We start from the raw sequence: 18,768 nt of genomic DNA on the forward strand, positions 1-18,768 counted from the left end.
AGAAAGCTGAGCGCTGAAGAATTGATGCTTTTGAACTGTGGTGTTGGAGAAGACTCTTGAGAGTCCCTTGGACTACAAGGAGATTCAACCAGTCTATCCTAAAGGAAATCAGTCCTGAATATTCATTGGAAGGACTGATGCTGAAGCTGAAACTCCAATACTTTGGCCACCTGATGCAAACAGCTGACTCATTTAAAAAGAGCCTGATGCTGGGAAAGACTGAGGGCAGGAGGAGAAGGGACAGTAGAGGATGAGATGGTTGGATAGCATCACCAACTCAATGGACATGGGTTTGGGTAGACTCTGGGAGTTGGTGATGGACAGGGAGGCCTGGCATGCTGCAGTTCATGGGGTCACAAAGAGTCGACCACGACTGAGCGACTGAACTGAACTGAATGAACCTGAATCTTCAGGGGTTGAGGGTAGCACATTTCTGTCTGGGAGTCTTTGGGCTTCATGGTCCACCTCAACACTGCTGAACCAAGGTCACTCTGAAGTTAACTTGGCCTCTTTGTTACCATTGCCAAAAGCCCCTGACCACCACACCCTTTAGCACCCCAACCAATCACCTAAAGCCAACCTTCCAGCAGGAATTTTCTTTGTCTTGTGGCTATAAAAATTGGCTACTAACTCACAAAAACTGTCGACCCTCCCTGGCCTGTCAGGAGTTGTGCGCTCAAAGTGCCCACTTTATCTCTGCTCTTTGTTCTTAATAAACTCACTCTTTCCTGCAGTTCTCTGTGTCTGGAAATTCTTTTCCAACCTGCACTCAGACTGCCTCAACAGACACTTAATCACAACTCTCCATTCTCATCTGTAAGAAGCTATGCTGGGGTAGGTATGACCACAGGACCGGGGCCCAGGCTGGACAGAACCCACCTTCCAACCTCAGAAAGTATCTCCATGCCCTCCCTCCTCACTGACAGACAAACTGTGAGGTTCATAGAACAGTAACACATAAAACACATTTCCTTTCCGTGTCAACTATCTACCAGCAGTCTTGAAAGACGTTTACTCCTGTTTACTCCTTTCCATCTGGCAGCTATAGGTTATCATAATTTAAAAACCGATATCAAATAAAAAAGCAGTGAAGAACGCATCACAAGTAATCAAAACTGGCCTCTGCATTAAGGAAACATATTTCTGTTTAAATTAAAAAGTAAGCTGATATATCTTTCAAAATGAACTGTAATTTCCTATATCATTCTATAAAAGTATACCAAGTTCCAATACAGCCTTTTCACAGAAACTCAGGTGTAATCACAGCACAAATGGAAAAACAATTTTGAAAGAGCAAACAAAGGTTTTGTATGTCACCCATATATCTACTTTTGCAGTCACAATTCTATCTACTTTGGCATTAAAAAATACTCTGACTGCTTAAGCTAGGCTATTCAGACATTCAGAAAGCACAGTCCTGTCAGGCTCGATTTCAGCAGTGGGCAGGAAATCAGGGAACCACAGTTACAATGTATCATTTCCTGCTGTGAGGGTATCACAGAAAAATTCACTCAACAGCTATCACCACTGAAATTGAATGAGTTTCTTTCTGCATCTAAATCCCTTGAAAATGGTATCCAACTTATGTTAGCCCAGGTGATTTTGCCTGCAGTTACTCCAATGAGAACAAAATCAATAAAATTCTATTATAAATTGAATGTAAATTATTTTTCCATAAGCATGAAGTTTAATCCATTTTGTGTAAAAAAAAAAAAAATTCTCTCTAAAAAACTACCAGCAGACAATAAGAAGGATAATGATGTATATTTCCCTACAACTAAGAGACAAGAGGCACACAAACCCAATAAAAACCCAGGCTGACATGGGTTTCCACATCAGGCAAGGACTACAAACATTACAATTACTACTCTTCCTTGTTTCAGGCTGGCCTCATATTTTCCCATGTGGTCCGTATTTTCTTATTCATTCCAATTTCTAAGCTGCAACAGTCCAATGAACTGCAAGAGCGCTGAGATGCATTTCATTTTTCTATCAAAAATATCTGTACCTCACATTGTCAAAAGTCATGGAACTGCACCCTTAAAATGAGTACATTTCATTGTATATAAATTATACTTCAATAAAATTGATTTATAACAAAGTATACACATAACATCCCTATAAGATAGTAGCTCTACAACACTACACAGGTGTTTTCACCATATACACTTAAAGCCCCTCCAAAAGATCTCTACTTTCATGACTACATTTTTTTATATTCCTTTACATTCTCAGCATATTCTGCAAGTACATGACTCCCTAAGTAGAGGCTGTTTTGACTGGACTTTGACCCAGGATGGTCAAATGATTACAATAAAGAAAAGGTTGCCTGAGAGACTGGTTATGAAAGGCTGAGGATGGGTGGGAGTGAAATAAAGCTCTAATATCCAGAAGAACTAAGACACTGAACTGACGGTCACTGTCTCTTTTCCCTACAATTCACAGAGGATGGACGTTTCTGAGATGGGCTGTCACAGGCTGAGGCATGCTACAATGCCCCCTCACAGCTGTTCCCTAATAAGAGAAAACCAGGAACATGAGATTGGGGTTTGGTGGGGTTTTGGAAGGAGAGGAGATGAAGGGGACAGCTAATGAGGATGATTATGACAAGTCACATCCAAAGACCCCGTCACACACTTTCTGCACACTCCTTTGCTCTTGCACAGCATTACCAGTGGCTCATCATGTTAAGGCTTTCATTCCACAGATCAAAACAGCGAGTTTCATAACAGATTTGGTTTTATTCTGTTTTTAAATACAGTCTTCAACAATTGTATATGTCACTGGAGGAAAAAAAATGGGGTCTTTCTAAAATCACACAGACAAAAAGAAAGGACTCTCCCCAGTTAGCTACCAACTCCAAGAAAGAGTCCCAAGTCCCAGAACAAAAGGCAAAACCAGCACTGAATTTCTACAAAGTATAGAGTGTTTCTTTACTTAGTGTTTCCAAGAGCTTTCCCTTGGAATTGACAAAATTCACCAACATTTCGTCTAAACTACCATCTCATCCAGTCTCAACATTTAGTAGCTTAAGAAACCTACTGCTGCTGCTGCTGAGTCGTTTCAGTCGTGTCCGACTCTGTGCAACCCCATAGACGGCAGCCCATCAGGATCCTCCGTCCCTGGGATTTTCCAGGCAAGAGTACTGGAGTGGAGTGCCATTTCCTTCTCCAATGCATGAAAGTGAAAAGTGAAAGTGAAGTCGCTCAGTCGTGACCAACTCTTAGCGACCCCATGGAATGCAGCCTACCAGGTTCCTCTGTCCATGGGATTTTCCAGGCAAAAGTACTGGAGTGGGGTGCCATTGCCTTCTCCGTAAGAAACCCAAGTGAGAGGTAAATTTTAAAACCTGAAGGGGTCTTCTCCCAGCACCAGCTCATCCAGGAGATTCCCTGAGGTGCGGCCATGTTGCAATAACAGGGAAAGAGGAAAACAGGAGGACAGATAGACGCCTTGCTCTCATGGAACATACACCCCAGACAAACACCAAAATCAAATGAACACGTAAGAACGACCATTTTGGCCAGCGACACTGCTGCACAGCAAACAGAGCTGAGAGCGTCACAGAGGCCCAGGAATGCGGGCTGGCGACCAGGAGGAGCCCCCGTGAGGCTGAGGACCCGGCGTGCCCTATGACCCAGGTCCCCAGGGGCCTCCTGTGGACGATGTGTCTGCTGCCCACGGAGGACCACAGGGGCTCAACTACAAACGGGCTTCTTATTCCCTTTGTATTATCTTTTTAGAGCTGCTTTCTACACGGTAGCTACGAACAGCTAAGAGGGCACCATTCACCTTTGGTGAGTCCAGGCCGTATGGCTTACCTCAGCCCAATCTATCAAATTTAGTTTCGTTTTTACCGTGAATTGCGTCCGGTTACCAGGACACAAACATGTAGACTTGCAAAATTCCCACAGGTCACATGTGGCACCAGGCAGCTCACCACCTGGGCAGCCTGAGCACCCCGACCGCGCTCCTCCAGCAAGGCCACGGGGGGCGGCTCCGGGTGATGGGCCCACCTACCCCGGGGACGGGGCTGCCGCAGCTCAGCACCCAACACCCCAGGACCACGGGTACAGCCATCACAGACTGAGAAATCCAAATCCATTCATCTAAAAACCGTTATTGTACTTTTTAAAATACATGATTATCTAAACACATTTCAAGTATGACAGAGAAACGTGCTGTCCAATCCAATAAGCATCAGTTACGACCATTTAAAAATGAATTTAAATGAAAACACAGGAGCTATACTTCAAGCACTCAACAGCCTAAGCAGCTGCTGGCTACTGGGTTGAGTGGTGTGGGTACAGAACACGTCCATCATCACAGAAAGTTCCACTGCAAAGTCTTTAGCTGCTAATATTTCACAGTAACTACCACAACGTTTTCCCAGGCTTTTAAGGAAAACTGTTTTCCATAGTATCATCATCATTTTGTACTTTGTTAGGGCTTTATGCCTAACACAGTATAAAATAATTTTCTTTGTTACTTAACTATAGGACAATCAATATTGTAAAGAAAATCAAAGAGTAAAGAATGGGAAATTTAATAACTACAGGCAATGAAACTACTTGAAAAACATAAATAATCATAAACTTTGCTTTCCAGGAAGACTGACAGCATCCGCAACACATAATTGCCTAAGAAACCCTGGACTTGCAATGAACGGACACTTGACCCTCTGGTTGGGAACAAGCTGCATGGACGCAGTGCCGTGGGGGCCGTGAGCCCAGAGTCAGGGGCCACTCCTACGCTAACAGCCACCATAATTTACTGTAATTACTTTAGTCAAGATTCTCCCTTTTCTGACCAACAATCAGTTCTGTAAGATCAGAAGTGAACACGTATCCCGAGAACCTAATATCATATCTGGCACCAAGTAGTCCCCGTGTGTTAAATCAATGATAAACAAAACTAACTCTTCAGATGCTAAAAGATTTGTGACCCTGCATCTACTCCCAAGTCACAGCCAGTACATACAATCTCACTACAAGGTCTACTATTTACAAAGGTATCTATTTGCCTTGGCTGGATGGCCAGTTGAACAAGCAAGGAAAGATTTTCCTATCTTCTTTCTATATCACTGAAAAGAAAATCAGTACTTTATATTCTTATAAAAATCACTGTTAACCATTTTTTCAACTTTCCAACACGTTAAGCTAACAAAGTGACCTAACTATAAAACCCCAGGGTAATTCAGTATTGTACATAAATGAAGTGGTTTACTTGTAAAACTGATGAAAGTGAATAATATTAAAAGCTGTCTTCAATCCAAGAGAAAACCCTCACTGTAATAGGCAGATCAATGGCTTCCAAAGATGTTCACCCATAAACACGATAGGTTACATAGCAAAAAGGCCACTGAAGATGTAATTAAGATGAGGGACCTTGAGGTGGGGTGATTCTCCTGGGTCTCCATGTGGACTATCCAACCACATGAGCCTATAAAGCAGAAAGCTTTCTCTGGGAGGAGGCAGATATGCAGCCAAATAAGTCACCCTTGATAAATGAGAAGGACTGGTGCACCACTGCTGGCTGAGGCAGGGGACCACACGTGAGGACCACAGAGCGGCCATGGGGGCAAGGGCGGCAGAGGCAGGAATGTGGCCCTGGCGACAGCCTGCAAGGGGCGGAGGACCTCAGGCCCACCTCCACAAGGAACCAAACCCGGCCAACAACGCACCTAAGCGCAGCAGCAGATTCTGTCCCCGAGCGTCCAACAGGAACCACAGCCCTGCTGACACCTCGATTTTAGCCTGGGGAGGCCCAAGTCACACTTCTGACCTGTATGAAAAAAGTAAGTGCTGTTTTGATCCATTCAATTTCTGATAATTTGTTAGGGCTACAATAAAATTCTAATCCAGATGCACTATAAGGTTTAAAATTCATTATTCTGAATTCTGTCTTCGTCAAGTGACTGCTTCCCTTGCTAGGCGCATGGCCACTCTCTCGCCTCTCCTGCCCCAGGAAGGCGCCCCACTCCCCGCCCTGCCTGCTGCTGGGCGACACCTCCTCCTCACGGATCAGCGCAGCGCCCCTTCTCCACCAGGCCCTCACCTGGCCGCAGACGCCACTCAGAGTCTGCAATTTTTCTTCACAGGTTTAGGCACCAAAGAAAGCCTAAATATCCAGTGAAATGGGAATGGTGATGTAAAGATAGATATATACATCCTCAACTAAGTATTACAAATCACTTAAAATTAGAGCCATGAAAAGTAATCTCCTTTATCATAATAGGCATGATATATTAAGTGAAAATGAATGTTTTTAAAGTTTAACCATTTAAATTATTATTACATAAAAATATGCACAGAGATCACAACAATTACAACAAAAACCTAGCAGCAACTATATTAGTGAGGCAGAATTTGTTTCTATTTTTCCAAATTTTATTGGGTTGGCCAAAAATTTCCTTCAGTTTTTCTAAGTAAAAATAAAACACATTTTTCATTTTCACCAAGAATTTATTTGAAAAACATATTCACCATTTTGTTCTACTACCTTCTGCCACAGGCACTTAACACGTTACATTCATAAACCTCTTAAATGAAACTAAACACACTTAAATGAAATCAAAACGCAAATTTCTTGAGAACAGAAATTGTGTCATTTTTTTATTCCAAGCACAATATAGGCACTCAGTTCCTGATGGGATGCCACTAATGAAGAGCTTGCATTTCCATAAGAGATTGAAGCAAAATGCTTTCCTGTGGTTAATTTAACTTTTAACTATAGAAGTAAGTTCAGCTAAGAAAATCTGAGCACAATGCCTCTACATTCTCAGAATTATGTATATTGTTAAGCAATATCCCAAATTACTAGGTTGGCAAAATGTTATAATAATTCTCTTTCAATGTCTAAATCCTGTAAAATGACTTGACAATTTCCCTATAGCTACTTTCATTTTTACAGGTATTGGTGTCATCCACCATATTAGTTTTATTGACAAACTTAATGAAAATGCTACTCATCATTCCTCTTTGATCATTAAAGGCACTAAACAAAATTATACTTAATAATGATTTAAATTTCAACCTCCTAATGTTCTTCCTCTCTAGGTTATATTTAAACTATACAGTTCATACAAATGAATGATGATTATTTTTTCTAACAAGATTATCATTATCATCTTTCAAACTAAATAGTACTCTTTCCTATTTTGACCTAAGCAAAAATAAGGTAAGAGAAAAACATTATATTTAAACAGCCTAAAGAGACAATTCAGTATGCTTGAAAGACTTTCACAAGGTTACTTTGTATAATAGGAAGCCACAAACTATGCACATCAGCTACATACAGATGACTCTGACATGGTAATAAAACAAGAAACCATTTGATTTAATAATAATAAAAACAGCAACATCGGTTGGTGCATATTACATGTAGCATCCAGCCCTGGTTGCCTGGCAACCAGCCATGAGTGAATTCCACAGAGAATGAAAGCCCTAAATGAATGTACAGTTTCTGCATGTTTCAAGGACTCAAGAAGTGTCAGTAGTTAATCTAAATTCTTGTTGACAATGACCAGACTGGGGTAGAGGAAGAGGAATCCATCATTATTGCACAGGACTGAGCACTGACTGGAGGTAAGATCCAGTCCTTTAGGTCTATGTCTTCTGAATTAGTGGTTTTACAGAAGAAAGAACTGTAATAATATAATTTATAAATTATATAAATTATAAGAACTTTATGCAGGAAAAAAGCAACAAAACAGCACTTCTTTGGTGGAACAGTGGGTAAGAATCCACCTACCAATGCAGGGACGTGGGTTCATTCACTGGTCCGCGAAGATCCTACATGCCACGGGGCTACTAAGCCCCTGCACCACAACTACTGAGCCCGCACTCGAGAGCCTGAGAGCTGCAACTTCCGAAGCCCACACACCCTCGAGCCTGTGCGCAGCAACAAGAGAAGCCACGGCAATGAGAAGCCCTCACACCTCAACAAAGAGCAGACCCTACTTACCTCAACCAAGACAAAGCCCACAGAAAGCAACAAAGAACTAGCACAGTTATAAATAAATGAAAAAATTATTTTTAAAAATATCACTGGTATGATATATATTCATTTATTCAACAAAACATATGGAAGACCTATCATGAAAGGCACTTTGCAGCTCTCATACTTTATTGGAGAAATCAGATGAAGAAGCAAGCAATGACAACAGCACAAGTCCTGTGACAGAGGAGTCACTGGTTATTACAGGAACACATGTGAAAACACGAATGGACACTGGGCAGGAGTAGGGTGAGAACCAGGTGGTCTGGAAGAGGTCATGAGAGGAGGCAAATGAAGACAAGTGGTCTTTAGTCGGGTCACAGAAGTAGAGGAAGGGGGAAGAGCAGTCCCCGCAGGAGGCGAGCACAAGCCTGGCACTCGGGAAGAGCCCCAGGGGCCCCACTGGCAGAAGAAGTCAGGGTGTCAGCACTGAGACAAAGTCCAGAGTCAGGCCAGTTCCTTCCTGAAGGACCTTGTATGCCAGGCTGAGGTGTTCTCACCTCATCCCATGGGAAAATGGGGAGACAAAATCCTTTTAAACTGAGAAGTAACAGAATCCCTGCAGCGATGACATGAAACAGTACAGAGAGGGCAAAGCTGGCACCAGAGGGAGACACTGGAGTGGGGCTGGGATGGGAGGAGGATACCTCCAGGACACAGAGCTCTCAGGAAGGTTAACAACTGTGCAGTATTCAGGCTGCTCCCAGTCCCTCAAGATGTGTTTGCCTGGACCCCACCCTCCCCACTGCAGAGATGGCAGGAGAGGAGGAAAAGAGGGACCGACTGGGGAGGCAGGGGGGAGGACTGAAAGATACTGGAAATAAACTCCAGGCCAATTTCTGACCAAGCAGTGGCACTCTAGGTTTCAGAAGAATAAAAAGAAACCATAAAGGAAAACACTAAAGGTGCTTAGCTACATGAAACTTGAAAATTTAGGTATGCTAGATAATGCAACATAATAAAAAAAAAACTTCCAGAAAAAAATCTTTGTAACAAAAACAATGAAGAGTTACTACCCTTTATATCTAAAGTCTGTGCTCATTTGCTCAGTCCTGTCTGACTCTTTGTGACCCTATGTTACTGTAGTCTGCCGGGCTTCTCTGTTCATGGGGATTCTCCAGGCAAGAATACTGGAGTAGGTTGCCATTTCCTCCTCCAGGGGATCTTTCCAACCCAGGGATCAAACCCATCCATGTCTCCTGTGTTTCCTGCATTACAGAGGGATTCTTTACCCGCTGAGCCACCAGGGAAGCTGGTATTTATATCTAAAGTACATAAGATCAAATAAAACCAAGAAATGCTATCAATAAATAGGCAAAGATACAGAGAATTAAAATTACTTTAAAATAAAATGGATAATTAAAATGTTTTAAAATCACTCTTAATACAGTCAATGCAAGGTATATGATACCAATAGTATCTCTATGGTAAACCTATTAAATTAGCAACTGTTTTCACTGTCCCATCTGTTCATGGTACAGCAACATGGAGGATCTTGTACAATATGAGAGCATAAGTAGAATAAGGTTTTTGAAAAAGAAATAAATATACTTAAATCTTTAAAATGATTCATAAACTTTGACAACTTCCACTTTTGAAAACCTATGCTAAGAAAATGATCAAAAATACAGATAAAGATTTACATACAATATTTTTTGTACTAGTGAAAAGAATGAACAGTGGTCTAAATACTCCATAATGAACGATAAATACACTATAGGATAACCATACAAGAAAATAAAATTAAGCTTTTCGAGAGATTTTAGTAACAGAAAAAATGAAAAAAATAGCTAATTACATAATAGTATAGTGATGACATGCTTTTCTTCCTCCTTTTCCGTATTTTCTAAGTTTGCTTTTTAAATAATGAGGATAATTTTTTTTTCAATTTAGAAAACAAATAAAACTTATCTGAACTACTCCCAATAAAACATATGCAGGTTCCTCAAGTCTGCCTTAGTCTCACAGTTAAGAAATTGGCTCATTCCCTTTGAAACCTTTCTCAAGTCAGTCATCGCTACTCATTTTAACTTAACAACCAGTTCTACACACTTTTATTCAATTAAAAGAACTTTCTATAGTACACTGAAGTTAAGGGTAACAAGCACATGGCACTAAGAACTTAAATCACAGAATTAAAGGGGGGAAGAAAGAAGAGGAAAAGAAAACCTTTGTAAAGTTTCTAGCCCTGCAAGGCACTTCACCCACAGCGGTGCTTTACCCGCTGTGCTGGAGGGGCACTTACACGCACGACAGGGTGCCCTTGTGTTGTTACCTGAGGTGGTTGAGCAGAGGCTGGAGTCTCTCGTCGGACTGCACGGCAGGCAAGGACCTGGCTGTTAACTGAAAGCAGAGAAGTGGGTGAATAACCACACCAAAGGCCTCAGACTGAACTTATTTGAATAATAAATGCAAAATGGGGACAAGAGAATGGAAGGAGAGGGTGTTCCTAAAACTTAAGGACACTGTTCCAATTTTTAAATCAAAGAATTCTAAAGAAAGCTGATCCATTCTTTCATTAAAGCTAACCATATGACCTGAGCTTTACAGAGTCAATCTTACATATGTCCTGAGTCTGGAAGTAAACAAAAAGGGGGCAAAACAGAGAGTAAGAGGGAAGCATCCACCTGAGTTCATGAAAAAGCCTCTGGTCACAAAAATATTATCTTTGAAAATAAAAATGGAAAAACTTCTAAATCTATAACAACCAATCATGTAGCACTGAATCCTAGGATGATGAAGAAATTAGGGAGAGAGACTTTCATTTATAGCTCAGTCACTGTGAAACTGGTTACATGCAGAAGTGTATGCATACACATACATACACATACAAACAAACACTGATTCCTTCATTTTGACAACAATGTTACTATAAGAAACCATATTAAGGCAATTCACACATCTCACACTCTTGCAAAGTAATGCTCAAAATTCTCCAAGCCAGGCTTCAACAATATATGAACCGTGAACTTCCAGATGTTCAAGCTGGATTTTAAAATGGCAGAGGAACCAGAGATCAAATTGCCAACATCCGCTGGATCATCAAAAAAGAAAGAAAATTCCAGAAAAACATCTATTTCTGCTTTATTAACTATGCCAAAGCCTTTGACTGTGTGGATCACAGCAAACTGTGGGAAACACTTCAAGAGATGGGACAACCAGGCCACCTGACCTGCCTCCTAAGAAATCTGTATGCAGGTCAGGAAGCAACAGTTAGAACTGGACATGGAACAACATGCTCATTCCAAATCGGGAAAGGCGTACATCAAGTCTGTATATTGTCATCCTGCTTATTTAACTTACATGCAGAGTACATCATGAGAAACGCTGGGCTGGATGAAGCACAAGTTGGAATCAAGATTACGGGGAGAAATATAAATAACCTCAGATATGCAGATGACACCACTCTTATGGCAGAAAGTGAACAAGAACTAAAGAGCTTCTTGGTGAAAATGAAAGAGGAGAGTGAAAACAATGGCTTCAAACTAATCATTCAGAAAATGAAGATCAAGGCATCCGGCCCCATCACTTCATGACAAATAGATGGGGAAATAATGGAAACAGTGGAAGACTTTATTTTTGGGGGCTCCAAAATCACTGTAGATGGTGACTGCAGCCATGAAATTAAGACACTTGCTCCTTGGAAGAATAGTTATGACCAACCTAGACAGCATATTAAAAAGCAAAGACATTACTTTGCCAACAAATATCCATCGAGTCAAACTATGGTTTTTCCAATAGTCATGCATGGATATGAGAGTTGGACTATAAAGAAAGCTGAGTGCCGAAGAACTGATGCTTTTGTACTATGGTGTTGGAGAAGACTCTTGAGAGTCCCTTTGACTGCAAGAAGATCAAACCAGTCCATCCTAAAGGAAATCAGTCCTGAATATTCATTGGAAGGACTGATGCTGAAGCTGAAACTCCAATACTTTGGCCACCTGATGTGAAGAACTGACTCACTGGAAAAGATCCGGATGCTGGGCAAGATAGAAGGCGGGAAGAGAAGCAGACAACAGAGGAGGAGATGGCTGGATGGCATCACCGACTCTATGGACATGAGTTTGAGTAAACTCCGGGAGTTGGTGATGGACACGCAAGCCTGGCATGCCACAGTCCATGGTTTCGAAAAGTCGGACATGACTGAGTGACTGAACTGAACTGATCTGAAGGCAATTCAAAGTATTCAGCACTGAAATATGACCCCCAATTGATCTATAAACAAAATGTAAGAGCCAAAGCCTTATTCCTAAATATTGTGTCAGGTTGACAGTGTATCATGGAAATGTGAGACTCTGATATATTTGAGTGCAATAATATTAACATTATATGTCCCTGTATCTATATTTCTCTCTTTTCTTGAGGAAGTCCTCTTATTCTATAAGAATGTGAACTAAAGAAATTTAAAACATTCATTCAAAGTAATAAGATACTTAAGTCACCTAAATAAAACACCAAAAGTAAAAGATTTCTTTTGGATTCAACTGTATCAAATATATAGCTCTTGTATTCTACTAATAAACCATTTGATAATTCACAAAGGAGAACCTTCTTAAGACAAAAAAAGAAACTGAAGGATATCCTCTGGTTTTATACAGGATATCAGTTTAGTTCAGTTGCTCAGTTGTTTCTGACCCTCTGCGACTCCACGGACCGCAGCACACCAGGCTTCTGTGTCCATCACCAACTCCCGGAGTTCACCCAAACCCATGTTCGTAGAGTCGGTGATGCCATCCAACTATCTCATCCTCTGTCGTCCCCTTCTCCTCCCACCTTCAATCTTTCCCAGCATCAGGGTCTTTTCAAATGAGTCAGCTCTTTGCATCAGGTGGCCAAAATATTGGAGTTTCAGCTTCAGCATATATATAGGGTAACCTGTCTCTTTAATCATTTTGTTAATTAAAAGTAATTAATCAATTAATTTAATTCATCAAACCTAATTTTCAACATTTTATAAATAAAACTATTGCTTTAAAAACATCTAATAAATACTATATTGTGAAAAAATGTTGACCAAAATGCAAAATATGGAGTCATTTTTATATATTGTATCTAATAATAATGAAAAATCCTAGTTCTGTGAGTCAAAACATATGAACAGTTAATAAAGTGAGACAGTCTGCTGCAATTTCAGTGCAACCAAAAGACTCTTAGTATCCCCCAAAAATGTTAAGTCTACTAGTTCATGACAAGAAAATTTTATCAAGGTTTTATAAATAAAACACTTTACTACAGCTATATCTGCTAATGTCAAATCTCTTTACAAATGTCATTTTCATTGTTCAAGAGGTTTCATGGTTCAGAACTAAAGCTATGCTCTAAAATGGTTAAAATAATTGATTTAGATATTTCAAAATCAATTTTCTGAAAACAGATGAAGCAGACAGTCTAGGCTTTTTCAGTTGCTCCTGTCAATCCATGTAGCATGATTCCTAATCAACCCATGTTTGCTAAATGAAAGCAAGCAGACAGAAACACCAGCAAAATATTTATAAACAGCTCTTCAATCCCTGTAGGAAATATTTCTAAATCATACTCCCATCTCCACCTGAGCCTGTTTCCTTTGTCCTGGACTATGGAGACAGCATCTCCACTCACCATATTTCTGCCTCCAATTCTTTCCTTTTATACCAAGGCTCCAGTGAAATTTTCAAATGAAAGTTACCCACTCCCTGAGTTAAAATCACTTAAAATTCCCTCAGGCTAACATCATCACACCTACTCTCTCATCAGATAGCTTCCTAGAAACCTCCGCTTGTGCTGAACTGTTAAGACAAAGCGGACGACTGCTCAGCATCTCCACCAGACGCGGCAGGGCAGAGCAGGCAGAGACGGGCCCCAGCTCCAGTTTCCGAAACGCAGCCTCAACGATCCAGTCCTCTCCCCACCTCTTCCCAACCCCCAAAACCTATCTCCAAGTTTGAATCACTTACAACAGTAATTCCTAAAACAAGGATCAATGTTCTGGGTAAAATCACGTCGAGGAAGATTTCTGAGTTTTCCAAAGGTTCTGCTTTCAACTTGTAAAACAATTAGCATTTTCAAAAAGAGCATACATCTTAGATTAGGGTTTTGTCAATGAAACCGAAACCACAGTGAATGGGAATAATGTCAGAGATAAGAATAAAATTCCTGCCTTCAAGAATAAACCTAGTCTTGTTTTCAAAATGATAAAATGAACTAGCAAAGATTATTCATTTATTTTAGTATTAAAAATACATCTTACAAAAATGGTTCAAGCAGAGTAGAAGGATGTGAGCTCATCTTCTCCTGCAAGAACACCAAAATCTCAACTAGCCGTTCAACAACCATCAACAGGAGGACACTGGAACCCACCAAAAAAAAAACACCACTTCCCAGGACAAAGGAGAAGCCACAACGAGACAGCAGGAGGGGTGCAATCACAACAAAAGCAAAGCTCACACCCGCCAGGTGGGCGCCCACACTGGAGATCTGTCATTGCTGTGAAGGCTTTAGGCCCCACATCAGGCTTCCCAGCCCAGGGATCCGGCAAAAGACTGGGAATCCCCAGTGAGCCTGACTGTGAAGGCCAACGTGATTTGATTACATGACCTCCACAGGACTAGGGGAAACAGAAACTCCACTCTAGGAGGGCACAAACAGACCTGCTGTGCACCAGGACCCAGGGGAAAGGAGCAGTGGCCCTACAGGAGGCTCAGCCAGACCTTCCTGCAAGTGTCTGAGGGTCTCCTGCAGAGGATGGGTGGTCAGTGGCCTGCCACAGGGACAGGCACCAGCAGCACCAGTCCTGGGAGGCACGTGTCGGCCACACTTTGGGGCAAATCCTCTTGGAGGTCGCCATCAGCCCCACCACAGAGCTTGCCGGCTAGCATCGGTGGTAAAAACCCAACTGCCAATGCAGGAGAGGTAAGAGACACAGGTTCGATCCCTGGGTTGGGAAGATTCCCTGGAAGAAGGCATGGCAATCCACTCCAGTATTCTCGCCTGGAGAATCACATGGACAGAGGAGCCTGACAGGCTGCAGTCCATACAGTCACAGAGTCAGACGTGACTGAAGCAACTTAAAGTGCAAGTGAAGTCACTCAGTCATGTCCGACTCTTTGCGACCCCATGAACTGTAGCCTACCAGGCTCCTCCATCCATGGGATTTTCCAAGCAAGAATACTGGAGGGGACTGCCATTTCCTTCTCCAGGGGATCTTCCCAATCCAGGGATCAAACCCGGCCACACTTTACCTCTGAGCCACCAGGGAAGCCCCTTAACACTCACCAGGAAGCAACTTAACACCCACACAAAGCCTACAGACTCCATGACTGAGTCGCCTCAGGCCAAACAACTAACAGGGAAGGAGCACAGCCCCACCCATCAGCAGACAACTGGATTCTTTACTGAGCATGGCCCTGCCCAGCAGGGCAAGTCCCAGTTTTCCCCATAGCCAGTCCTTTCTTCCCATTAGGAAGCTTGCACTAGACTCTTAAACTCACCCACCAGAGGGCAGACAGAAGAAGCAAGAACTATAATCCCACAGCCTCGAAAACCACAATCACAGAAAGCTAACCAAAATGAAAAGAAATTGGACTATGTCCCAGATGAAGGGACAAGATAAATTCCCAGAAAAAGAAGTGAATGAACTGGAGATAGGCAACCTTCCAGAAAAAGAATTCAGAATGATGACAGTGAAGATGACCCAGGATCTCAGAAAAGGAATGAAGGCAAGGATTGAGAAGATGCAAGAAATGTTTACCAAAGACCTAGAAAAACTAAAGAACAAACAAACAGAGATGAGCAACACACTAGAAGGAATCAATAGCAGAATAACTGAGGCAAAAGAACAGATAAGTGACCTAGAAGACAGAACGGTGGAAATCACTGCTGCAAAATGGAATAATACGGAAAAAAGTATGAAATAAAGGAAGACAGCCTGAGAGACCTCTGGGTCAACATTAAACAACCAATCTTCACATTATAGGAGAAGAAGGAAAGGAGAAGAAGAAGGAGAAGAAAGAAAGAAAGGACCTGAGAAAACATTTGAAGACTATAGCTGAAAACTTCCCTACCATAGGAAAAGGAAATAGTCAAGCAAGTTCAGGAAGCACAGAGAGTTCCAGGCAGGATAAACCCAAGGAGGAACACACCAAGACACACAGTACTCAAACTGACAAAAATTAAAGACAAAGATAAAATATTAAAAGCAATAAGGGCAAAAAGACAAATAACATAGAAGAGAAGTCCCATGAGAGTATCAGCTGACTTCTCAACAGAAACTCTACAAGCCCAAAAGGAATGGCACGATATATTTCACTTGATGAAAGGGAAGAACCTACAACCTAGAACACTCTACCCACCAAACCTCTCTATGAGATTTAATGGAGAAATCAAAAGTCTTACAGACAAGCAAGAGTTAAGAGAATTCAGTAAGTGAAGAGGAACTAAAAAGCCTCTTGATGAAAGTGAAAGTGGAGAGTGAACAAGTTGGCTTGAAGCTCAACATTCAGAAAACGAAGATCATGGCATCCGGTCCCACCACTTCATGGGAAATAGATGGGGAAACAGTGGAAACAATGTCAGACTTTATTTTTTTGGGCTCCAAAATCACTGCAGATGGTGACTGCAGCCATGAAATTCAAAGACGCTTCCTCCTTGGAAGCAAAGTTATGACCAACTTAGATAGCATATTCAAAAGCAGAGACATTACTTTGCCAACAAAGGTTCATCTAGTCAAGGCTATGGTTTTTCCAATGGTCATGTATGGATGTGAGAGTTAGACTGTGAAGAAAGCTGAGAGCCGAAGAATTCATGCTTTTGAACTGTGGTGTTGGAGAAGACTCTTGAGAGTCCCTTGGACTGCAAGGAGATCCAACCAGTCCATTCTGAAGGAGATCAGCCCTGGGATTTCTTTGGAAGGAATGATGCTAAAGCTGAAACTCCAGTACTTCGGCCACCTCATGCAAAGAGTTGACTCATTGGAAAAGACCCTGATGCTGGGAGGGATTGGGGGCAGGAGGAGAAGGGGACGACAGAGGATGAGATGGCTGGATGGCATCACTGACTCGATGGACATGAGTCTCAGTGAACTCCGGGAGTTGGTGAAGGACAGGGAGGCCTGGCGTGCTGCGATTCATGGGGTTGCAAAGAGTCAGACACGACTGAGCGACTGAACTGAACTGAAACCAATTTTACAACAAATGCTAAAGGAACTACTCTAAGCAGAAAACACAAAAGAAGGAAAAGACCTACAAACAATAAAGCCAAAACAATTAAGAAAATGGCAATAGCATCGTTCACATCGATAATTACCTTTAAATGTAAATAGATTAAATGCACCAGCCAAAAGACACAGACCAGCTGGATAGATACAAAAACCAGACCTATATACATGATGTCTACAAGAGACCCACCTCAGACCTAAGGATACTTACAGACTGAAAGTATGGGGCTAGGAGGAGGTATTCCATGCAAATGGAATTCATTAGAAAGCTAGAGTAACAATACTCATATCAGACAAAACAGACTTTAAAACAAAGACTGTTATAAGAGACACAGAAGGACACTACATAATGATCGAGGGCTCAATCCAAGAAGAAGATATAATAGTTATAAACATATATATACCAACATAGGAGCACCTCAATATATAAGGTAAATACTAACAAAAAGAGCACACATCTCTGCATGTTAGTGAAATGAGGTAATAATGCCATTCCAAAGCTCTTTAGAGTGAAAGTCATCTGCTGACCTTTTGATGACAAAATGTAAACTTCATTTTAAAGACTGCTGTTTCCATTGTTTCTTCTGACAGTCCTCTCCAAGCCCAAATAGCTACTACTGTATCTGCTGGGCTATGAGGGGTCAGAAACTTGCAACTGTGTAATCCCATTAATGATGAAAATAAAAGAGTATCTAGGTTCATCTATGTCATATTTTAGATTCCACATATAACTATATTCTATATCCTATGACAAACCATAATTGAAAAGATTTTTTTTTAAATCATGTATGTATGTCAATCTAATCACACTAACCACAGCCTTGTCTAACTCAATGAAACTAAGCCACGTCCGTGGGGCAACCCAAGACGGGCGGGTCATGGTGGAGAGGTCTGACAGAATGTGGTCCACTGGAGAAGGGAATGGCAAACCACTTCAGTATTCTTGCCTTGAGAACCCCATGAACAGTATGAAAAGGCAAAATGATAGGATACTGAGAGAAACTCCTTAGGTGAGTAGGTGCCCAATATGCTACTGGAGATCATTGGAGAAATAACTCCAGAAAGAATGAAGGGATGAGCCAAAGCAAAAACAATACCCAGCTGTGGATGTGACTGGTGATAGAAGCAAGGTCCGATGCTGTAAAGAGCAATATTGCATAGGAACCTGGAATGTCAGGTCCATGAATCAAGGCAAATTGGAAGTGGTCAAACAAGAGATGGCAAGAGTGAATGTCGACATTCTAGGAATCAGCGAACTGAAATGGACTGGAATGGGTGAATTTAACTCAGATGACCATTATATTTACTACTGCAGGCAGGAATCCCACAGAAGAAATGGAGTGGCCATGATGGTCAACAAAAGAGTCCGAAATGCACTACTTGGATGCAATCTCAAAAATGACAGAATGATCTCTGTTTGTTTCCAAGGCAAACCATTCAATATCACAGTAATCCAAGTCTATGCCCCAACCAGTAATGCTGAAGAAGCTGAAGTTGAACGGTTCTATGAAGACCTACAAGATCTTTTAGAACTAACACCCAAAAAGATGTCCTTTTCATTATAGGGGACTGGAATGCAA

General features: G+C 41.5%; 1 protein-coding gene across 1 annotated transcript in view; it reads right to left on the bottom strand.

Annotated features, from left to right (window-relative positions):
• Positions 1–18,768, bottom strand: part of PRIM2 (primase, DNA, polypeptide 2 (58kDa)) — a 346,489-nt gene that overhangs the window by 122,377 nt on the left and 205,344 nt on the right. The window contains exon 8 of the mRNA XM_010848522.1: positions 10,274–10,341. Within this exon, the coding sequence (XP_010846824.1) occupies positions 10,274–10,341 (68 nt within the window). The remainder of the gene's footprint in view (positions 1–10,273; positions 10,342–18,768) is intronic.

Source organism: Bison bison, unplaced genomic scaffold, assembly GCF_000754665.1.
Source record: "Bison bison bison isolate TAMUID 2011002044 unplaced genomic scaffold, Bison_UMD1.0 scf7180017864270, whole genome shotgun sequence".
Taxonomy (NCBI): Eukaryota; Metazoa; Chordata; class Mammalia; order Artiodactyla; family Bovidae; genus Bison; species Bison bison.